The sequence below is a fragment of the Phaethon aethereus genome (assembly GCF_964289735.1).
Source record: "Phaethon aethereus genome assembly, chromosome: 5".
Classification (NCBI taxonomy): domain Eukaryota; kingdom Metazoa; phylum Chordata; class Aves; order Phaethontiformes; family Phaethontidae; genus Phaethon; species Phaethon aethereus.
In genome coordinates this window covers 68,056,310-68,076,757 of record NC_138579.1, presented here as the reverse complement: position 1 = coordinate 68,076,757, position 20,448 = coordinate 68,056,310, and the positions used below count along the sequence as shown (strand labels likewise).

The 20,448-nt window shown below is 39.0% G+C and overlaps 1 protein-coding gene across 1 annotated transcript; it reads left to right on the top strand.

Moving 5' to 3' along the window:
- Positions 1-1,976: 1,976 nt before the first annotated feature.
- Positions 1,977-19,834, top strand: ZDHHC13 (zDHHC palmitoyltransferase 13; the record flags this gene model as incomplete). The annotated part of the gene is made up of 17 exons (XM_082000629.1): positions 1,977-1,997; positions 2,741-2,883; positions 3,271-3,393; positions 3,877-3,954; positions 5,161-5,305; positions 6,582-6,646; positions 7,224-7,386; positions 8,454-8,579; positions 8,904-9,037; positions 9,853-9,962; positions 12,674-12,798; positions 13,851-13,913; positions 14,310-14,403; positions 15,828-15,911; positions 17,304-17,461; positions 18,887-18,984; positions 19,699-19,834. The coding sequence occupies 17 exons, from the start codon at positions 1,977-1,979 to the stop codon at positions 19,832-19,834; spliced, it is 1,866 nt and encodes a 621-aa protein (XP_081856755.1).
- Between the last annotated feature and the right edge of the window lie 614 nt (positions 19,835-20,448).

The window sequence follows — 20,448 nt, the reverse complement described above, 5'->3', positions numbered from 1 at the left end:
TTTTGCTCTTTCAGTCAACTTGGGGGACCTAAACTGCAGTTTCACATATTCCAATCCTAACTGTGCAGCATGAATAGTAGGTGCTCACCTTGGACCTTTGCAGGGTTGTGGAAGGAGATTTTGGGCAGTGCTGGCATGGGTGCGTGACCCACAAGAGCAAGGATAGCACAGGCCAGAGGAATAACTGTGCAATACTTGATGAAAAGAGCTTACCTTAGGGATTTAGGGTGCTCATGAACATCGGGATTTCTGGGTTATGGTTTTCTGAGCCTTCTGTGCAGCAGTTACTGTGGATCCCGATGTAGCTGCCCATTTCCTTCCACACAGCAAAGGAGGATGAGGGGGGTTGGGACTGGAGAAGAAAAAAGAGGGTATGAGGACAAAGCATGAGAGACAGAAAAATCATATGGTAGAAAGATCAGGAAAAGCAAAAAAAAGCCAAGTGTATAAGAGGGCTCTGAGCAATGTTTACCTATGACATAAACAAGTTACATCTTTTACATGATTGAAAATCTCAGCTGAAGTTTATATAAAGTACCAGGTGCTACCAGCAGCCATAAAAAAACAAAGCAGCTTTCAATACTGTAAAGCATGTTAATAGCCACGCGATTCTGTAAGGTAGCAGCACTCCTTACTTTATGGTATTCTGGTGACTTTTGTGAATCCCTGCTCCTGTTACTGCTTTCAGCATGAGAACTGACAAGCCTAAGGGCGGTAGGATGATGAAGAGTTTCTTTTTATTTCTTGCAACTAATGAACAAAGAAAAAGCATTTTTTTTTGTGCTGAAATTTTCCATCTCCTCACTGAACTTGCATGCCTCTGAGAAACTCAGGTAGCTAGCAAACTTGCTAACAGGATATGAACTCCTTAAAGAACTTGATGAGGAACCATCTCTTCTCCAAGGCAGCAACACCGAGCTGAAAATACACGTGATGTGCCAGGCCAGGCTTCCTCTTACCAGCCCAGAAATCCCAGCGCACAGCCCCCAGACCGATTTGGGTCTCCGCCGGCTGGCGCTGCGTTGAGCCGGAGATTCTCCATGGATGGAGGAGGCGGAGGAGGAAGGAAGGAACAAGGGCACCTTCCAGCTGACACCAGCCCACAATGTTAACCAAGAAGCATTTTCCGTTCTGTCAGGATAGCTGGTAACAGCTTATTTTGGCCATTCACTGGGTACGGAGGATGTTTGGTTGTTGTTTTTTTTTTTTTTGACTGAAATGGTAGCTATCACTCTAATGATAAATGAGAGTCTTGCTATGACTGTACAAAAAAAGAAAATACTTCACACACACACACACACACACACACACCCCCCCCCAAGTAGTGGGAGGAAACTACATACAAAGACGTGCCAAATGAGTGTTATTAAGGTTGCAACATCAAACCCTTGAGGATTAGAGGATGGATTTACGATTGCCTTAATAACTCTCACCCTGCCCCCGCAGTACATACTTTACCGTGCAGCCTGCTCGCTCCCCCTCCGCCATCCGGCTTTAACCACTGCATGGGCAGCCGTAGATGAACCATTGCCCCTTTAATTTTAATTTTCTTGGAAATGTGCTCAGCATTAGAGTAATTCTTCGGTAGCCTTTCACGCTGTAACGTTTGCTTACAACATTATTAGGTGCCAAAACGTTTACAAGCTGTACAAGGACAGGAAACTCCTGGTGTTTTTAATACTTGTTCAAGTATTGTTGAAGTTAATTTATACGAACTGAATTTCAGACTTGCTCAGAGGCTTTCCCATCCTGCGAGCTCGGCGTCGGTGCCCTCTCGCCTCCCCGCGCCGTGCGGGCGGCTCGGGAGGGCGGGTTACAGCCCGGCTGCGCGGACAAGGGGCTTTCCCAAGGCCTCCCACACGCCCCGCGGCCGCGTGTGCCCGGCCCCCGCCCCGCCCCGCGGCGGCTCCCCGCAGCCGGTAACCAGGAAGCGGGCGCAGGAAGCGGCGGCGGGCGCCGAGCTGCGGGTGGAGAGGATGGCCGCCGGCGGCCCGAGGGTGAGAGCAGGCCCGCGGGCCGCTGTCGGGGATGGAGGGAGGGGTGCTGAGGGGGCGGCCCTGCCCCTCGGGCCGCCCGGCCGCGGGGAGGTGTCCGGGACCGCCCTGCCCGGCCGTTGGGGCTGGGGCGGAGGCGGGGAGGCCGCGGGAGGCGGCGGTGCGTAGGGCGGCCGGGGGGGCGGCTTCGGGCGCCTGGGTCGGGCCGGCGGGGCTGGGGGGGTGCTGAGGGCCGGCGAAGGGCGCCGGGCCGGACGAGGCCGCGTCGCTGGCGGCCGGCTCCTCTCCGGCTCCGGGCAGCTGCGCTTGACCGAAAATGGAGGCCCGTGTGCGCCCTGTCCGGCGTGTCCCGTCTGTAGCGCCTCGGTCCCGGTCCCGAGGCGTGCGCGGCTGGCCGTGCGGCTCCTGGTGCCCTTGCGCTTCGGAGCCCGCTGAAGGAGGCAGGTTGTGGTTTCTAGTGGAGCAGCGTTGCCGTGGGTAAGGGTGTTGTGTTGGGAGCCGGCTCAGCGAGGTGTTTAACGCCTTTGCAGTTCGGCCTGAGAGACCGTAACCACCTCCCTTCTCTCCTCCCACGTCCCTCTCCGAATGGAAGGATTAGTCTCCTGTCAGGCGGTTTAAACGTGCTTTAACTTCGTCATTTGTGTTAACGCAGTTTGACGAGTACAGCCTGTGCGTCTGGTAAAGAGGGAGGTGTGGTGCACGGTGTATAAACAGTGTTTGGTGATAGATGTTTTGTTAACTGACAGTGTAAAACCCATTGCCATGGGCCTCATCGCCCTCACGTGCACAACTGTCATAGCGCCCACGGGGACAAAGATCTACCACCGCTACCAGGACCGTATCCCGTTGTTGAAGACCCCAGCACCTGCGATATTGTCAAGGCTACACAGTAAGTCTGTGTTCTGTGCATGCAAAATATTGAAGTGGATGGGAGTGTCCTCAAACTTGAGCCAGGTTGCATATTTTGCAAAGGAAAACTTTACAGTTCTGTTTCCTCCCCATAGCAAAAGAAGAAAAAATACTTAAAGGTACTCTTGTAAATATTTTTATTGTAAACAACGGCATCTCAATGAGGTTTCTTAGGTAGAAAACTCTAATCAGCAAGGCTCAGCCCAACTCTTTTTGCAAGACTTCTGTTGAATGCAATGGGCAATTTGCTCAAGTAGAAAGTGCTGGGTGATGCTTACTGAAATTTTCTTTAGTATGTGGCTGTCTCTAAACTGGAGGATACTTAATGAATTATAAGTAAATCAATATGTTTTTTTTCTCATTTAAGGTATGGAATGGTGGAGCGATGCAAAGAACTGGTAGAAGCAGGATATGATGTTCGACAACCAGACAAAGAAAATGTGACTCTTCTTCACTGGGCAGCAATAAACAACAGACAGGAGCTGGTTAAGTAAGCTCTAGAGTCCTTGTGAAAGTAACACAAGTATTCTGCTACTCTTATTTATAATCACTTTGTTGCTATTATCCTTCAAAACAAAGGAACATGCTGCTTGAGAAGAAAAGCGTAAAATTCAAATTTTAACCTGATTACCTTTGTGAAAATGTCACTGCAATGTAAAGTTACTATGGTTTCTTTATATGTGAAAATGTGTAGTACATGAAATAGTTAGAACATTTTCCTGTCTTCGGTTTGCTTTTTTTAACAAAGATTAAAGCTGATTTTAAGTGCCTTGCTAATTACCAGATTTTTTTTCTTAAACATTTTCTCAAAGCAGCATCCTTTACTGCAAAAATACTCTTGTCCATTTGCTTCTCTAGTGATTTTTTTATTATTATTATGAGCTATTTACTACCAGAGCTATGTTATCCTTCGTATAATGTTTCTATATTTTATTATGTCTATTCTTAATCTTATTGTCTTGCTGTTACATAGATACTATATTTCCAAAGGTGCAATAGTGGATCAGCTAGGTGGAGATCTGAATTCAACTCCCCTTCACTGGGCCATTAGGTATGCTGCTTGTAACTACTAATTGTAAATCTGTTAGCATTAACAGTTATAGTAGCATTTTGTATAGCACAGCGGTGGTCATCTTAACTTCTGTGATATGTTTATTTTTTTGAGGTATAAGGAATTTCACAGCATGTCCATAATAATGCTGAAATCTGTTCTCTGATTCCTGGCAATTCTGCAGGCCACAAAGTTGTGTTATGTGTGTATCTGTGTTTTAGTCACTTGGACTCACATTTTGAAGTTTCCCTAGGGATGAAACAGTTCTATTCAGACTTTGCCTCCTAAGTTCTGCCCTACTGGGCAGCGAACGCTTGGCTGTATTAGGGCACTGAAGTAGCTTTTGATGCTTATCAGGGCACAGTTTAAGTCTTAAGCAGTTGCGGTCAGAGTTCCCCTCAGACTTCTGCCTGTCAGCTAATGTTCTTTCAGTTGTTCTAGTTCCTGCACTAGATCCCCTTGGTGTGCTCTTGTAAGGCTCAACGCTGCCAGTCCTGGACTTTAAATCACAAGCATGTAGCAGCAGGACCAGTGTAAGACATCTTGTTGTTTGGAGTCATGTAGAGAGGTCTTTGGCTTTCTTTCCCCAGTGGCATTAGCTCTTCCTCTTGGGCTTCTTATAGCTGCCACCACAAACATGCAGTGTCTCGTCCTGCGTGACGGTAGCTATTGGTGCTCACGTATGGTTAGTGCCTCTTTGGATCTGCTCATTTTACATCTACATCTGTGCGACCTGATACAGTTTAAAATCATCTAACTTTGTCTTCTAGGACAGGACTTGAATAAAATAATCAAAAGAACAAAGCACTGCTCATCTGGGAAAAACATAATCTGAAATAATTATTTTGGGACAACATCTGAGTGCAAATTCTCACATTGGAAGATCAGTTCGTTCATCTGGGCTATAGCATTCCGTTGCCAAACTAAGTTAGATACTGCTTACAGAAGAAATTACTGTAGAGTAACCATTGTATTCTAAATTAACTTTGCTTTAGACTGGCGTATTAAGGTATATATTTAATATAATTTTCTGTTATAAACTTCTAATGTTAAACAAGTAATTCCTTAAGTAAACACATGAGAATCTGAAAGGAAATTGGGGCGGGGGGGGAGCAGGGGGTATCTAGAGAACTAAGGCAATGCTTTCATTAAAATTTCCGGCTTTTTTTGGTCATCTCTATAGTTTCATTTAATATATCATTACAGACAAGGACACCTACCTATGGTCATGTTGTTGTTGAAATGTGGGGCGGATCCCAGTCTTATTGATGGGGAAGGATTCAGCAGCATTCATTTAGCAGTGCTGTTTCAACACATGCCCATTGTAGCTTACCTCATATCCAAAGGCCAGGTATGTTGTTGATGTCCCAAGTATTGTTTTCTACCTACGAGTAGCTGCCTGTGTGTATGAAACATTTCAGAATTAACTGTTTTGTTTTCTAGATGATAAGCAGGTATTTGATAACTATATCCCTGTGCCATAAGTTCAGAGAAACTTAGACTACTTTTTTAAATACATTTATATATTTTTAATTCTCTCCCCTGTTTTTGTCATCCCTATATAATTCAGAGTGTTTAAGGAGAGTCGTTAAGGCTGTGCAGATTTGTGGTGCTGTATAAATAACAACTGGCTTTTAAAGCTGATCAAAAAGAAGTATATAAAGTATATACATCATGAAGTATTTACTATTTGATTACAAGTTTGTAACTCATCATCTGTGCAATTGCCCATCAGTTGTAATGTGCAGAATAGGTGATCAGACTAGGTCTGAATTTTTAATTGAAAATTTCTGTATTCTGTATTTTCTTTAATCTGATGTTGTAGCCACTCCAGTTGATGTCTGCTTAGCTTCCATCTGAAATAAGCAGAATTAATGAGAGGTGCAACAGTTTGCTAATAAAAATGAGAGGAAAGTTCTAACATGATCAAGACTGTTTATTTGAAACAATGTGTGTTAAGATTTAAAGATTTGGTAAGTTCACTTTCTTTCTCATAGACCTCTTTTCAGAGTAACGGACTTCTGGAATGTAGGTATAGATGGTATCTATCACAAACTTAGGAAAGTTTTTAGCCTACCTATCTTCTACTAAAAAACCCAAGTGATTAAGCATTTCTTTCAAGTAAATCTGCTTTAATATAATGATGAGTGGAGGTGGGGAAGAAGGAAATGTCTGTTGTGAAGAAGAAGAAAGAAGATTAGGTAACACAAGTTAGATGTTTAAGTAATTACGTGTTGAGATACATAATCCTTTTTTGTTGTTTTAATTAACCAGTTTTATGTACTTGGACATTCTGTTAGGTACTTGTGTTTACACAAGGAAGATGGTTAACATGGCTTTCCAAGTTACATTTTATTTATAGTATTTTTGTGCAAAAGTAGACAAGAAATATAGCTAACATGGTTCCCTTAAAAATATCCTTAGTGGAATCTTGGCATAGTCTGAAAGGAATGACATGCGAGACTCGCAGAGCGGGGAAAATTTGTTTAAATGTGTGGCTGATATAATCTGGTTTCTTTCTACTACTGCAGTGAAGCTAAGCCAGTTGTATAGCTCCAAACCTGACCATCTAACTCTGTTTCCTGAAATCACTGATAATTACTTGCTTGTCTTTTTTTTATACTTAGAACATAGACACAACAGACTTCAATGGGCAAACACCTTTAATGTTAGCAGCACAGAAAGTGATTGGGTAAGTAGCGAGTAGCTTAAAAAGAAGCTATTCTGTTGTACCCAAGAAGCGGTGAGGTGAATTTTTTCATGAAGACTTTTTGTTAAACTGACATTTCTTTCCCTTTTAGTTGTACTAAAATACGCAGTATTTTAGACGTCAGGAGTTGTGAAGTACCTAATTGGATATGGCAAAGAAAGTCTCTTAAAAAAGTTGAGTTTTGTGGCTGAACTGGCTGCAGTGTATTGTTATGCTTTCCCACAAATGAAAATGAATGGAGGTGGACACAGTAAAGTGCGTTTAAATAACATGTGGAGATGTAAGCTCATACACAGTGTTGTAGAAAGATATAATCTGTGTATAGAACTCATGTTTGTTAAAATGGTAAGATGACATAGTCTGGAGAAAAACCTTCAGGGCAGGTCCTGAGTTATAAACTTGGATCTATTATTGATGAGCTTATTCCAAGAAGAGACATTGTGTATCTGCTATTATTTCACAGATGGGAACCGTGGTTTTTTTATAAGGTGTTCAAAAATTTCATCTCCAGTATAGATTATCTTCTGTTTCTTAACTTTTGTACTTTATTTTCATCTAGACCACAACCCACGAGGTTTCTCTTAAAGTTTAACCCCTCTCTCAATGCTGTAGACAATGTTCAAAAGAATACTGCACTGCATTGGGCAATAACATCAGGAAATACTAGTGCAGTGGATCTGTTGCTGGAAGCTGGTGCTAGCCTGGACATAAAAAATGTCAAGGTACAATTTTCTTTTCATGATATTTCGTTCCATGTGATGTGAATGTGTAAAATGAGTGTAAAGAAAAATCTGAGTCGGCTTTGGATATCCTTTGGAACGGGGGTTGGCAAAGAGCGGGTGTTCTTAGCCTTTCCCAAAAGGAGTTAGCACCTTTTCTGTGGTGTGGCACCAAGTGTGAATGCAAAGATTCTTTGCAACGTTCATTTAATGAACAGCTAAGCCTTTTGGTCACTCTGAACATGATTGTGTCCTTTGCAGGTTCTCCCCACCGCTTTTTTTTTCCTCTTTTTTTCTTTTTTTTTTCTTTTTTCTTTTTTTTCTTGTTTTTTTTCTTTTTTTCTTTTTCTTTTTTTTTTTTTTAAGCTGGCTGTTTTCTAGCGCAGAACATTGTCATGAGGAATAATGACTTTGGCCGGACTTTTAAGTGTCTTGGTGTCCACTGAGACTCTTAAAGACTTTAAAAAGATGTGTATGTCATCCTGTGAAAACCAGGATTTGACAATGCCTGTTTGTACATTTGAAAGGGCTAGTCACGTAGGAAAGTCTGCGTTGTAATATTTGTAAAAATGGGTAGTGAGAAGTAGAAATGCTGAAAGTACTGATTCCTATGAATATATAGATACTTTTGTACAGTGTAGTTAGGGTTTGTGTATTAATCTTTACCATCTGCCACTTTTTTTTTATTCATATGTGTGACACAGGATATTGCTGTTTGGTTTTAAAAAGTTAACATAAACAAGAAACATTCCCTTTCAGTAAGCATGTAATACTCTAGCAGGCAGTGTAGTGTTTAGTTTATTGGAGATAGCCCAACAGATAACTCACATGGATGCAATCTGGTTGCAAGTATCAGTTTTTAGAACTATAAAACACTGGATTAAGCATGTTAAAACTCTTAAAACACTTAAAACTCTGAATTTAGCTTACCCTTGCCTTGAAAAAAAAAAGGGGGGGGGGGCTAACTGTCAAGTTATTCTTGTTTTAGCTACATTTATTTCTTGCTTCTGTTAAAAGGGAAGCATTTATGTGTTAAATGCATAAAGAAATAAATGTTCCTGTTGTTAAAGGGAGAGACCCCACTTGACCTTGCTTATCGAAGTCTGAATCGCTTCATGGTTTATATGCTGAAAGAGGAAGAAAGGATGAGAAGCAGAAGAAATAACAGGTTACTGAAAATAGTAGAAAAATACGAGGTAATTTCACAAGTAATAACTAATGGAAATAAAGCTACAGCATTCAGTGTTTAGAATAATATGCAACTTAACTCTTTTCTAACGAGAGTGTCTTCTCAGGTTTCTGAAATTGGGTGCACAAAAGTAAAATTCTTTAAAAGCATGTAGCAGTGGTTTGGATAGGAGGTTTTGTGTTGGGTTTCCCCCCTGCACCCTTTGCTATGTTCATGTGTCAGTTTGTCTCATTTACCTTGAGTCTTTCAGCATTTGTTACTACCTTATCTCAGTATTTTTTAAGTCCTGCTTGAATACTTTGTCATATTTTAACAATAATCATTTTAATAGCTCTTCCTGCTGTTGGCATCTTCCTTGACATTGATGTGGGCCATAGGATATGTGATGAACTTAAGTTCTGATTCTTGGCTTTTGAAAGGAGGTCTGCTGCTTTTCCTGCTGTTTGGGATGGCTCTATTTGTAAGGTTTGTGGCTTTTTCTCTCTGTATATGTGTTTATTTGTCATAGATGCCATATAAGGTATCTAATGCAGCATTCTTTTCAGTATTTAGTTTCACTTAGCATAAAAAATACTGCCTGAGCAATGGTTATAGAACGTGTGAAAGATTTAAATGTATGTCCTTTTTAGAACGACCATAGAAATTGAATGCCTTTAGGTGTGCAATGTAATAGTTTCTCATCAGTGTAAGATTTAAAGAAAAAACCCCACTAAAGTGTGTAAGCAGTCTGTTAGCTAATTTTAATGGTAGAGAGTGTTATTGAAGGTCTGCACCTGGTAGACCCTGGTAGACATAGAGATATCCATGCACAATGTTCAGAAATGTGCTTTATCTCAACTTTTCCTTTTGTATTTGTGACACACAATGAGTTTTAACAAACCGTTCCCTCTCCCTCTGCTCCCCCGACCTGCCAGTGTTATCCTAAGCTGTTTTGCAGGTTTTTTGTTTTCAACAGTTGCTGTGACAGTCGGCATTCATTGAAATGGCAATACTGTCTGTGTGCAAATAGACAGATCGCACTTTTCACTTCGTACTACAGCACTTCCGAGATATAGTATTAGGCTGGAACAGAGCACTCTTAGTTTTATTTTTGCATTGTTAACCCCCTACGCATCTGGCTAAAGAATGCTTTTGAGTGACAGTTCTTGATTGCTTTAAGAAAGACTTGAAGTATACTGTGTGTGAAGTGTTTCACATAACAAAAAGGGTAATTTATACTCCATGGAGTTAGGTTTTAAATGCATTTTAAAAAAAACTTTTTTCTTCTCATGTTCTCTCAGGCAATTTGTGGGGCTCAAGAATCTAAGGTATCTTCCCACAGCATTTCTGCTAAGTTCAGCTTTTTGGATGTCCGTGACCTGTTTTTTCTGGTTCCTGCCTGATATCCTTTGTACTCAAGAAATGCAACAGAACTCTCCTTACAGTTCCTAATAACTCCAGGGGTGGTCATGCCAACAGTAATGAGCAGTCCCAGATAATTCCACGTGACTGTCAATGTCTGGTAAGATTGGTTTACTTCCATTGGGCAGGGGTGAAATAACTTAGTGTTTCATTTAAACTTATATACAGACTGAAAATCTGTACCTTTCTTTATCTGTAGCAGGTACTTGTGTACAATTCTGAGCTATTTCTTATGTTACTGGAATATCACAATGAAAACGTCTTTGTTATAAGCCTAATTGTCTCTGTTATCACCTCTATGTGACTCTTTAATCTTCCTCGTTGAGACTGTCATATAGTAATGTATTTTGGCATGTAGTATAACTGGATAATACGTGCATTAATAATAATTTTCAAAGCATCTCCTCTTTATGAAATGACAAAGATTTGACAGTTAGTGGTATTGATGCTTCTGCTTTTAAAAACACCACCACCATGCTCCCCACCCCCCAAAACCAGGGAACAAATTTCTTCATGTTCCTCCAAAACAGATCTTCTGGTCTCTTATCTATCTTTATTCACAGGTTATGCTCCATCCTCAGTGTACAGGGCATTAATGTCTACCTTTGATGTGCTTTCTTTGAAGAGGATTTGCACTGATGAGCAAGAAAAACGTTTTAGTAGTTCATACTGGCTTTTCAGTGCCCTGCTCTTTTGTTACACAGGGGGCATCTATTTATTTATTGATTAGGTTTTGTGAAAAGGCCTTTAGGGAGATACTTAGAACTGTAAATAATTTCCTACTAATCTAGCAATAATATATAGCTACACAATTTTAATTAATTTTTAATTACTTTGTCCTTTAAGTGGGATTTTCTTTTGTACTGTTCCCAATTAAGATGTCCTTAATAGAATTACTAGGATTAACTTAGATAAACTGATCAAGTATATTCCCGCTGGGGATACTCGGATCTGCTTGTCTAAATGAAAATCATGCTATTGAGTGTTGTGTTGTGAAGTCGTAAGGTTTTCTTGTTGTCATGTAAATTAAAAGAAAAAAATTTCAACGATAGGCGTTTGAGGCAGACACTTTGCTGAAGATAGTGAGCGTAGCGATGTTCTTGAAAGTCTAACCATAGCTTGGTGAGATGGGCAAGTGGATGGTGTTCCATTTCACTATCCAGCCCTTCTTCCTCATGAATGTCTCTTCCTTCTGGAACTGCTCACAGATCTGAGTGTTATAAAAGTGTTCAGTATTTTAGTTAGCTGTATTTATGTCCGAAATAAAATCCAGGTATTCTAATTAAGGACTACTCTCAGCTCCAAAAAACAATAGAAGTGCAAGTAGACCAGCAGTATCCACAGGAAATCATTTTGACTTACGTAAATGCACGCTGTGACTGCATTGTAACAAACACAGCTGTGAGGCTGTTAATAGACAGCACCAATATTTCATAATTTATTGTCTTGATTTTAATTAAAACTGTTTTGCACTGTTTTTAGTTCATAAGACAAAACAATCTTGAGGTTGCAAGGTTTCTTGTTTTTTAAGTGTTACTCACACTGTGCAGTTTATATAGTGACTGAGTGGTCACTGCAGATGGAATCCAGGCTTGGGCTCCCTGACTGCTCCTTGGTGGCATCATGGGATGTTCTTTAGGAGCCCAAGCTCTCAAGCTTGATGCTTGACTTGAACTGGTATGAAACTTGTCCCACTCCGCATTCCTCTGTTGTTGTATGGAGATAGTTAATCTTGACATGTTTTTCTCCCCCTTTCACCTGACTTACAGATGTTTTTAGTCCATAGTGTAAAAGTTATGTTCCTCATGACTGTATATCCTCCCTCGGGTATAATAATAATTAATCTGCTAGAGAAGTTGCAGCAAATAACTATATATAAAAAGTACTGAATTAAAGCCTGCTTCTCTGGACTTCATGAGAGAGAAATTCTCTCCATATACAGTCATTAAAACAATCAATTGCTGGGTAAAGGCAAAGGGTATGCAAGAAGGAAAATGTCCAGTTAGACCAGAAATTTGTCATTTCATCATCATGGTGGTGGTTCTAGTATACTTGTGAGGGAAGAAGGGTTCCCAGTAGCTGCCCCATTACCTTCAGAAGTGTTTAGCCATGTGTGCTTGGTTTTTGAGTGATAAAGATAGTTCTGGGAGGACTGAAGTTGCATTTTTCTGTCTATATTTATTCAGGTGTTTTAGCTGAAACAAACAAGAGAGGGCAAGACTTGGAAGACAGTCTAAGAGCCTGTTGATGACTTAGGGGTGTATGCAGCAGTCAAACAAATCTCACAGCTGCTGGAAGCTTAATAACTATGCATGTCAGATTGGTATTGTTTAAATAAAATAGAAGACCTTCAGAGGGGAAAAAAGAAATTGGTTTAATTTTATATCTGTTAAATAGTCAAAGGCAAAAGACTGAATTCTGGTAGTGAGGATGATGGGGAGCTATATTGTGATACAGGTTTATACAGTTGTAAAAGTCTTCTTTCAACATACAAACTGGACAAAATATTCAACTTCTGTGATACGATGGCCTCTGAAGAACAGAGAATATCCTACTATAAAAGTAGTAGGAAGAAAGTCATTCTTTTCCTTTGTATGTTGCTTGTAAAATAACATAAACTAATTTTAGAATATTTTGTCTGACAAATAGCAGTGATATTTATCTCTTATATAAGACTATATTCCTTAACCTGAATATTACATGTAACCAATACAATTCTCAAAATCACTGCCATGCTCAGTGTGGTGGGTCTTTTTTATTATTTCTATAAAACCTGGAGAACAGATCCTGGATATATTAAGACTTCAGAAAAAGAAAGAAAAGAGGTAGGTCAAACAAACAGAAGGGCTAACCTCGTGCAACACATACGTACTTTTGTTTGATTTGTTTGTCGTCATGTACGGCTCTGTTAAACTTTTTGGGGTTTTGTTTTAAGAGTTTTTAGCTTTGTCATTGAACAAGATGGAGCATAGATAAATTCTGCTACTACAGCTTGTTTCCTTATCTTCATCATCCTGACATAATTTCCTTGCCTCCATTTTCTCATGGAAATGTGAGCTTTGGCCAAACATCTTACAGAACCCCACCACTGATGTAATCTGTGGTATAAACTAACATAGACCTTCACTTAATAAATACAAGTTTTGTACAGTCTCCACTCCCGTTGTCTAAGGTTAAAAAAAAATACTCAACAGTGCTTACCTACAATTCTCCATGCTCTTAAGACATATCAAAGGCTAGAAGTGGCTTAAATTGTCAGATGCATTGAGGATGTGTATAAAGGATTGATTTTTGTGCTTAGGCATCATATAAATCACATACTATTTCCTAGCTCTATTTTAGAACGTTGAAAATAAACCACCGCCAACCAATCAGTAGAGAATTTAGTATTTGGTCTCCTCAAGCTGTGCATTAAGGAGAGCATTTTGGTTGTGATCTCTTTGCTTTCCATGAGATTGTATTTCTTCAGATTGGCAGGGAGAATAAACTGCAATTTTAACTTGTTGCCACAGGACTGAGAAACGCTGTCTATCTAGTACTCATAAAGGAACAGCAGCTCTCCTCATTTCTCTGGAGTCTGGCTGACTATACGAGAGGTACCTTGTATCAGAATACCACCTCATTTTCAAGAATATTTCATTCACGTTATTTATTAATTTTGGTAACATGGAGATACTTTTCTGAATAATCCTGCGTGAGCAAAGTTGCATTAGGCTGTTGTGTTTCTCCTGGACCTTTTTAAATAGCAAGTACTTATTCCTGTTGGTGCTTGGCAGTCAAAAATGTTTATGAACTGTGAAAGGCCTAATGTAAAAATCTTCGTAAATCTCCCTGAAAACGTGATCCAAATGCAACCGCAAACTACTTTGTCTTTCAGAACATTGTAGCTCTTGCAGAAGCAGGTTGCTTGGAATTCAGAACGTTTTGCACATCGTGTCTTGTAAGTGAGGCTTTGGTGTTTACTTTCTTCTTTTTAACTTGGCTTTTACTCAATACTGCTATAAAAAAACCTTTTTCCTCATTGCTTGTCATGCGAGTGTTACATGCACAGTTTGTTCTATATTGCTTAGATTTCTCTTTTTCTTTTACGGTGACAAGAGAGATGCATGGAGATCGTTGGACTCTAATCTTAATAAAATGTTTTTTATTATTATTACTGTCTAGTATCTTTTTTTGTAAAATTAAGATGTATAGTTCTCATCTATGTTCTGTCTTATGGGGTCTGTTATACAGTAATTGTACAAAATATGATGGTTCCCATGAGATGATGCTCTAAACTTTGAGCAAAATAGATGCTTTTTTTACGACACTGTTCTTTTCCTTCATCCTCAACTAGGTAAGGAAGCCTTTGAGATCTATGCATTGCCTTGCTTGTGATTCATGTGTAGCCAGGTACGATCAGCATTCTCTGTGGATTGGACAGTGCATAGGTGAGAGCGTTTGTTTTATCAAATTTGAAAATATCACCTATTTTAAAAGTTGCATTTTTCTCCATAGAGGGAGGACACCTGATGTAAGAATGCACAGTTGATGCTGAAGGGCATACTGATAAGTGCCAGAGGGAAATGAAATGGCAGGAGAAAGGCAACTAAAAACGATTAAAAGGATGCAGTGGTGGCCTTACGAGTAGAGACAAAACAAAAAGCCTGGTACTCTTTATTTTGAGAGAAGAAACAGGGGATATGATTGAGACTGTAAAAAAAAAAAAAAAAAAAAAAAAAAAAAAGGCAGGGGCAATGAGGGTGGTGGCTAAAGTGAATGCAGAACTGTTATTCACCAAGCCCACCATACTAGAAATAAGGGAGGGTCAGTGAGAATAACAGTTTGATTTAAAATTGGTAAAGAAAAAATGTCTTTACATGACAGGTAGTGAAATTCTGGAGCTTGCTGCTGTGAGGGCTTGCAGATACAGGCGGTATCAGAAGGTTCAGAAAAGTGTTAGATGAACTTTTGGACAACATGCCCAGCAGTAGATACTAAAAGAACCAGACAAGTATGCAGACCCTGACATTTTAATACAGTAGCTGTGGATGAGGAGAATGAACTATAGCAAGTGGCCCAGCCCCATTGTCATCTTGAACTAATGTTGCCTATTGTCATTGTTAGAGACAGTAAAGAGGAGCAGCTGGACCACTGAGATGACCCTGTAGGGCGTTTTTTACATTCTTGTGTTCTTGAGAAACTCCCTTTTTCTTCCTTTCTGTCTCATTACTGGTGATGCTCAAGATACAAAGATTAGAGCTTTACATCTGTGGCAATGTATGTTTAGCATATTCTTCTGCCAATAGCTTTTTTCTTTGTTAAATACTTGGAAATGTTTTTACAGTGTTTGCTATTTACCGGGTGGTGAGACATCCTTCTGATGCATTGTTTCAAAGCTTTGAGCAATGCTGATTGTAATTTAAAGAAAAAATAATTGTATATTTTCACGTAACAGTTTCTCTGATGTAAGTCTGGGATTTTTTTAATGCGTATGTTTGCAATTCTGAAGCATACAAAGGTCAAACAGTTAAATTGAATAGCTTAGATTTTTCAGTCATATGATAAGATGGTAGTGTGCATGGGGAGAGTTGTGGTTGCATAATTAGTCCTCATCTGGCTAAAACAGCTGAAGGCATGCTCTGAAGAAGAGACAAATCCTGGTTGACTTTATCAGAACTAAGTCTATTATATAAATTGGGATGGCTTACAGGAGAAAGTTGAGAAAGAGATCAGCCCTGTCAAAATCCCTTGAGGATAGCAGAGGTAATAATAAGAATGGGTTTTGATTCTTTTTATTCCCCTTAAATTAAGGGGAAATGCAAATACTGATGAATTTTAAAATGTCACTTTTTTTTCCTTGCCTCACGTACAGGCATTGGGAATCATCGTTACTACCTATTGTTCCTGTTTTTCCTAACCATGACTGGTGTCTGGCTGCTTTATGGAACTGTTCTGTGTATGTATCCACAAATTTATTTTAATTTACCTTTCAAAGATGCATGTGTGTGGTCTTGTGTTTTTCAGCATTTCATTTCCAGCAAGTGTAATTATACCTGCACAAATTAAACCATATTTCAGCAATGACATTATCTTGTAAATCTGTCTTTAAATGAAAACATATCATATCTGAGTCTTTGATCAAATATCTGATTGCATTTGTGTTGAGTAGAAGCTAAGATACAGCTGTAGTGGGATGTCCATTGGAAAATAATATCAGAAAGCATTTTTGTTAGAAATTAAATAGGGAAGCCATGTGGAGGAAGGTCAGGTTACAGGTTCTAGTCTGGATACCCTTTATTGCAATAGAAAATAAATTTGTAAATACATTATTGCAAAGGCTTTATTGATTTTTGTTATTTGGAAATATCTATATCGAACACTTGCAAAAGTTTCTTTTTGTTTTTGATGTAGTGATAACTTTGAAGAGTACTGTATATCTGATTAATAAATCCAAATGTTACTTTGGAAAATTAAGAAATTCCTTGGAGGAGAGAGGAGAGCCCTTGTAACGTAGGTCCTGAGGATGAACTACCATAGCACTAATCTTTTAAATAAAAAGTAGAGGGAGCTCGTTTTATATTCTTCTACTTCATTATATTGAAATGAGTCAATATTCGATGCAGAGTGAAGTGAACCAGCTATGGCAGTGGAGGACACCGGACACTCACGTGAACATGAGTGGCTTTCCTGTGTTTCAGTGGTGGTCTTATGTATGCAAAAAGCATATTTTTTCTATTTCCTGTGGGTGAAGGAACATGGGAGGAAGACTTCTTTTTGACTCTGTGCCGGTAGAACAATAAAGGTTGCTCTGCTTTTAGCTGGTTGGTTTGTTTGTTTGTTTGAACATGTTAAAGGCATATGTGGTAGGCTTTAAGTACCTCTTAAGAAATCTACAGAAGTTGGACATTCCAGTTTACATCTATTTAATAGTGGTAAAATACTGCTTTCTTCGCATTGTCACCATCATGTCTCCTTTTGTTGATGATGGTGTTTAAGATGAATGATAAATTCTTGTCCTAAAATTACAAATAAGCATGAGGCAAAATTTCAGACGTCTTGACCATGAGAGATGGTGACTTATTTTTGGTATCGCTAGTTTAACAAGTATCTAGCCAGTGCCTTGAGTGTTCCTTCTGTGGATTATGAGCATAGAATGTAAAGATTATGCAGCCAGAATAGCAAGCAGTCACTTATCTGTCTGGGTGCTTTTAAGTGGGAACATGATATATTAAACATGGTATTTTCAGAGCATATTGCTATGCAATATTAATTTTGTGCAAATAATTTTGGTTCATTTCTTAAGTGGCCTATATTAAAAACAGAACTAACCAATTACGCATCTTGTCAGATTGGTCAAACCATTGTGCAACAACTTATCATCAAGATGGAGCATGGACCTACTTCACGCAGATAATATATTGCTCTCCCTGGGTTTTCTACATCTTCGCAGTAGCCTGTTTTCATACAGTATGGGCTTCATTGTGGCTAACTGTTCAGCTTTATCAGGTATTCTTTTGCTTCAGTTTATGCTCCTCTCTTAAAAGAGTCATCAGATTAAAGCTTTCCCTAGATGATTTGCTCCTATCAACATTTTTTGCTTTCCTGCTTTCCTTCACTAATGAATGTCACATCTAGGTGCTTTTCTTAAATCTCAGGGCAGTCCTTGAAGTTTCACGGGTACTGGTGTGCTCAGCATTCCCCTGTTAAACGCAGGATCACAGTCTGCAAATCGCTTCTATAACTGAGTTCTGGATTTACTACTTACCAAAAATCCCAAACTGATAAAAAGGTGTATTTAAAGGCAAGATACTTACTTGACTGATAGAACTGGTATTACTGCCCTCAAAATGGCACAAAAGCTCAATAGCACAATTAGTCCTGAATTGAAAATTCTACGGCAGAGCTCAGCAGTGTGTCTTTAGACTTCATTAAATCCCATTGCTACAATAAAAATATATGACCTCGATTTTTTTTTTTTTTTTTTTTCCTGATGAGGACTGTCAAATTTCTTGTGTATGTTTTTCTCAGGGAGAGCTTGGCTATGCAAACAAGATTGAGAAGGCTGTCTTAAAACATCTAGGAAACAACTTGTTTAGCAGTTTTTAGGAAGGATTATGAATGTGTGTTAAGCATACTGAGCTAAAGACTCGTTTTACATATTGCTAGGAAAAAAAAAAAATCCACAATTTTAAATGTGTGCTGCTAGATTTCTGTAATGGCCAAGACACTGAGATGTCATCCTGGGGAAAAAATGATCTAGGTAGGATATCTACAGTTAACTGCGGTGTTTTGTGCACAGTCATTTGTAAATGTACTGTTTTATGATATTTAGCATGTTATTCAGCAAAACAAACTTGCAGCCATTTATAAGGGCTTATAAGATTTACGCTAATTAAAAAAATCAGAAAATGGAAAAAGGAATAGGTAAGCAAAAATGCAGAAAAACCCCATAAATTTCATTGTGAAATCTGGTGAAAGAAGACACGGAATAAAGAAAATTAAAAAGTTATTGTTGAGTCTCTGACATCTTCTTCATCTTTTCTGCTAAGCTACTTTGTCTTTTTTGGGGGGATCTTTTTCTACCAATTTGTGTGGTAGCATATGGACAAAATCTGAGGAGACAGATGCTTAACTGCCCTAGCTCTTGTACTTCAATGGACATCTGTAGAAGTACAGTCTTTGCAGCCAGCTCAGTTAAGCCTGCCTTCTCAGTGGAATCGTTAGTGTTACAGCTTGCTGGGTTCTGTTTTAGTCCAAGTAACTAATGACCCAAAGGTATGTTTTTAAATGTCATGGCAGTAGTTACTGATTTGTTAGGTATGGCCAACCTCTTCCCCTCCCTCCCTTCTCAATAGTATCTTTTGGTATCAGCAGAATCTTAATTTGTGATGTTCGTGTTTTATTCATTACTTACATTTTCCTTTCTGTAAGATTGCATTCTTGGGACTGACCTCGCATGAGAGAATGAACCTCCTGATGCAAAGAAAATCTTCTAAGCATCCTATTTCACTCAGGAGAACTCCATACAAGTGAGTATTCATGAAGTGTTTTTTAAACACATATCTCTTCAGTACTCATTTGCTTCACTACTTCAGAAATGTGAAAAAATGGTGGTCTGTGGATGTGCTAGTCATGCCTGTTATGAGTTGTGCTAAGAGGAGGAAATGGACCTCATTTTTGTTGCTGAGAATTTCCTTTGCCTTAGGAAATACACAGTCAGCATAAGAACTACTGGGGTTCTTTCTGCATGGCTGTGTATGTAGGAAAAAGATGTGCCAAAATAGGTCCATAGCATTAATCAGTAGACACTGTTTTGGGGGTGAAGGGGTGCTGCCCTTTAATTTATTCATCAACCTTTGTAGGTTCAGAAGGAAAATTAAGGTACAAACTGGCCCCCTTCTGACTTCTCATGCAGTATTTAGCTCAATAGAGAAATTAGTACCAAGGTTTCCCTGTTACATTAGAACTCCATGTTTTCTCATGTGTGTTAACAGACGAGGTCTTACTAACTTTCAGATATTTGAGTTGAACTTAGTCTGCTCACAGTCTTTAATGTAACACAGGTTGTGAAATGTCAACAAGGGAATAATGCTCAATAGACAACTGTTCTTAGGTTTCTTCTCCCAGAGCTGTCTTCATTGACAGCCTTGTATCTTAAGTACTGTCTCATGGTGAATGTGTATTTTTGGTGCTTGCAGTCTTGTTTTCTCAGGTATATTAACGGATATTTCTCTCCTTTTCAGTCTTGGATGCTTCCAGAATCTTGCAGATTTTTTTCAGTGCAGTTGCTTTGGTATGTTCAAACCCAATGTAGTTGACTGGACCAAGCAATACAACCTTTTTCATCTGGCAAAGGAGAAAAATGTTCATTCTGTATGAATTTTTGCTTAATTTCTAAAACTGTTGAGCTGAAAGCTAAATAAAACTGGATATTTGTTAATTTTTAAAAATTCTTCTAAGTTACTCATTTTTATTATTGTTTCAAATATTAAACCTATCTTGCATAAGCTACAGCAGGTTTATATATGGAACAATCACTATGTTTTTGTATATACAGTTTGAGCTGAAATTTCATGTGATGAGATGACACTAAGAATATATTTTTTTTGAAGGTAAGTTTTTTGGGGCAGAATTTCAAAACGTTGTTGGTACCCTTTGCTTTATTTTGCAGATAACAAAAGAAAATTACATTTGAAAATTAAGGGGAATGTTCATATTTTAAAAAATTATTATTACAATTACCTTGTAATATTATTGCTTACGTTATTAAGTCTATGCATTTGGAGGGTTTGCGTGTAATAAAATAGAGCTTTCGTGCTTCTCAGTGTATTTTTTACAGACTGAAATAGGTTCAAGGGATATGTGACCAGTGAGGTATTTAAGAACAGGTGAGCACAAAACCGTAAGAAAAAGCCTGACTCTCTGCCTTAAGTTTTGCATGTATATATGCCCTGTTAGTGTATGAAAGTGGGTAAGTTGATGGAAAATAGCAA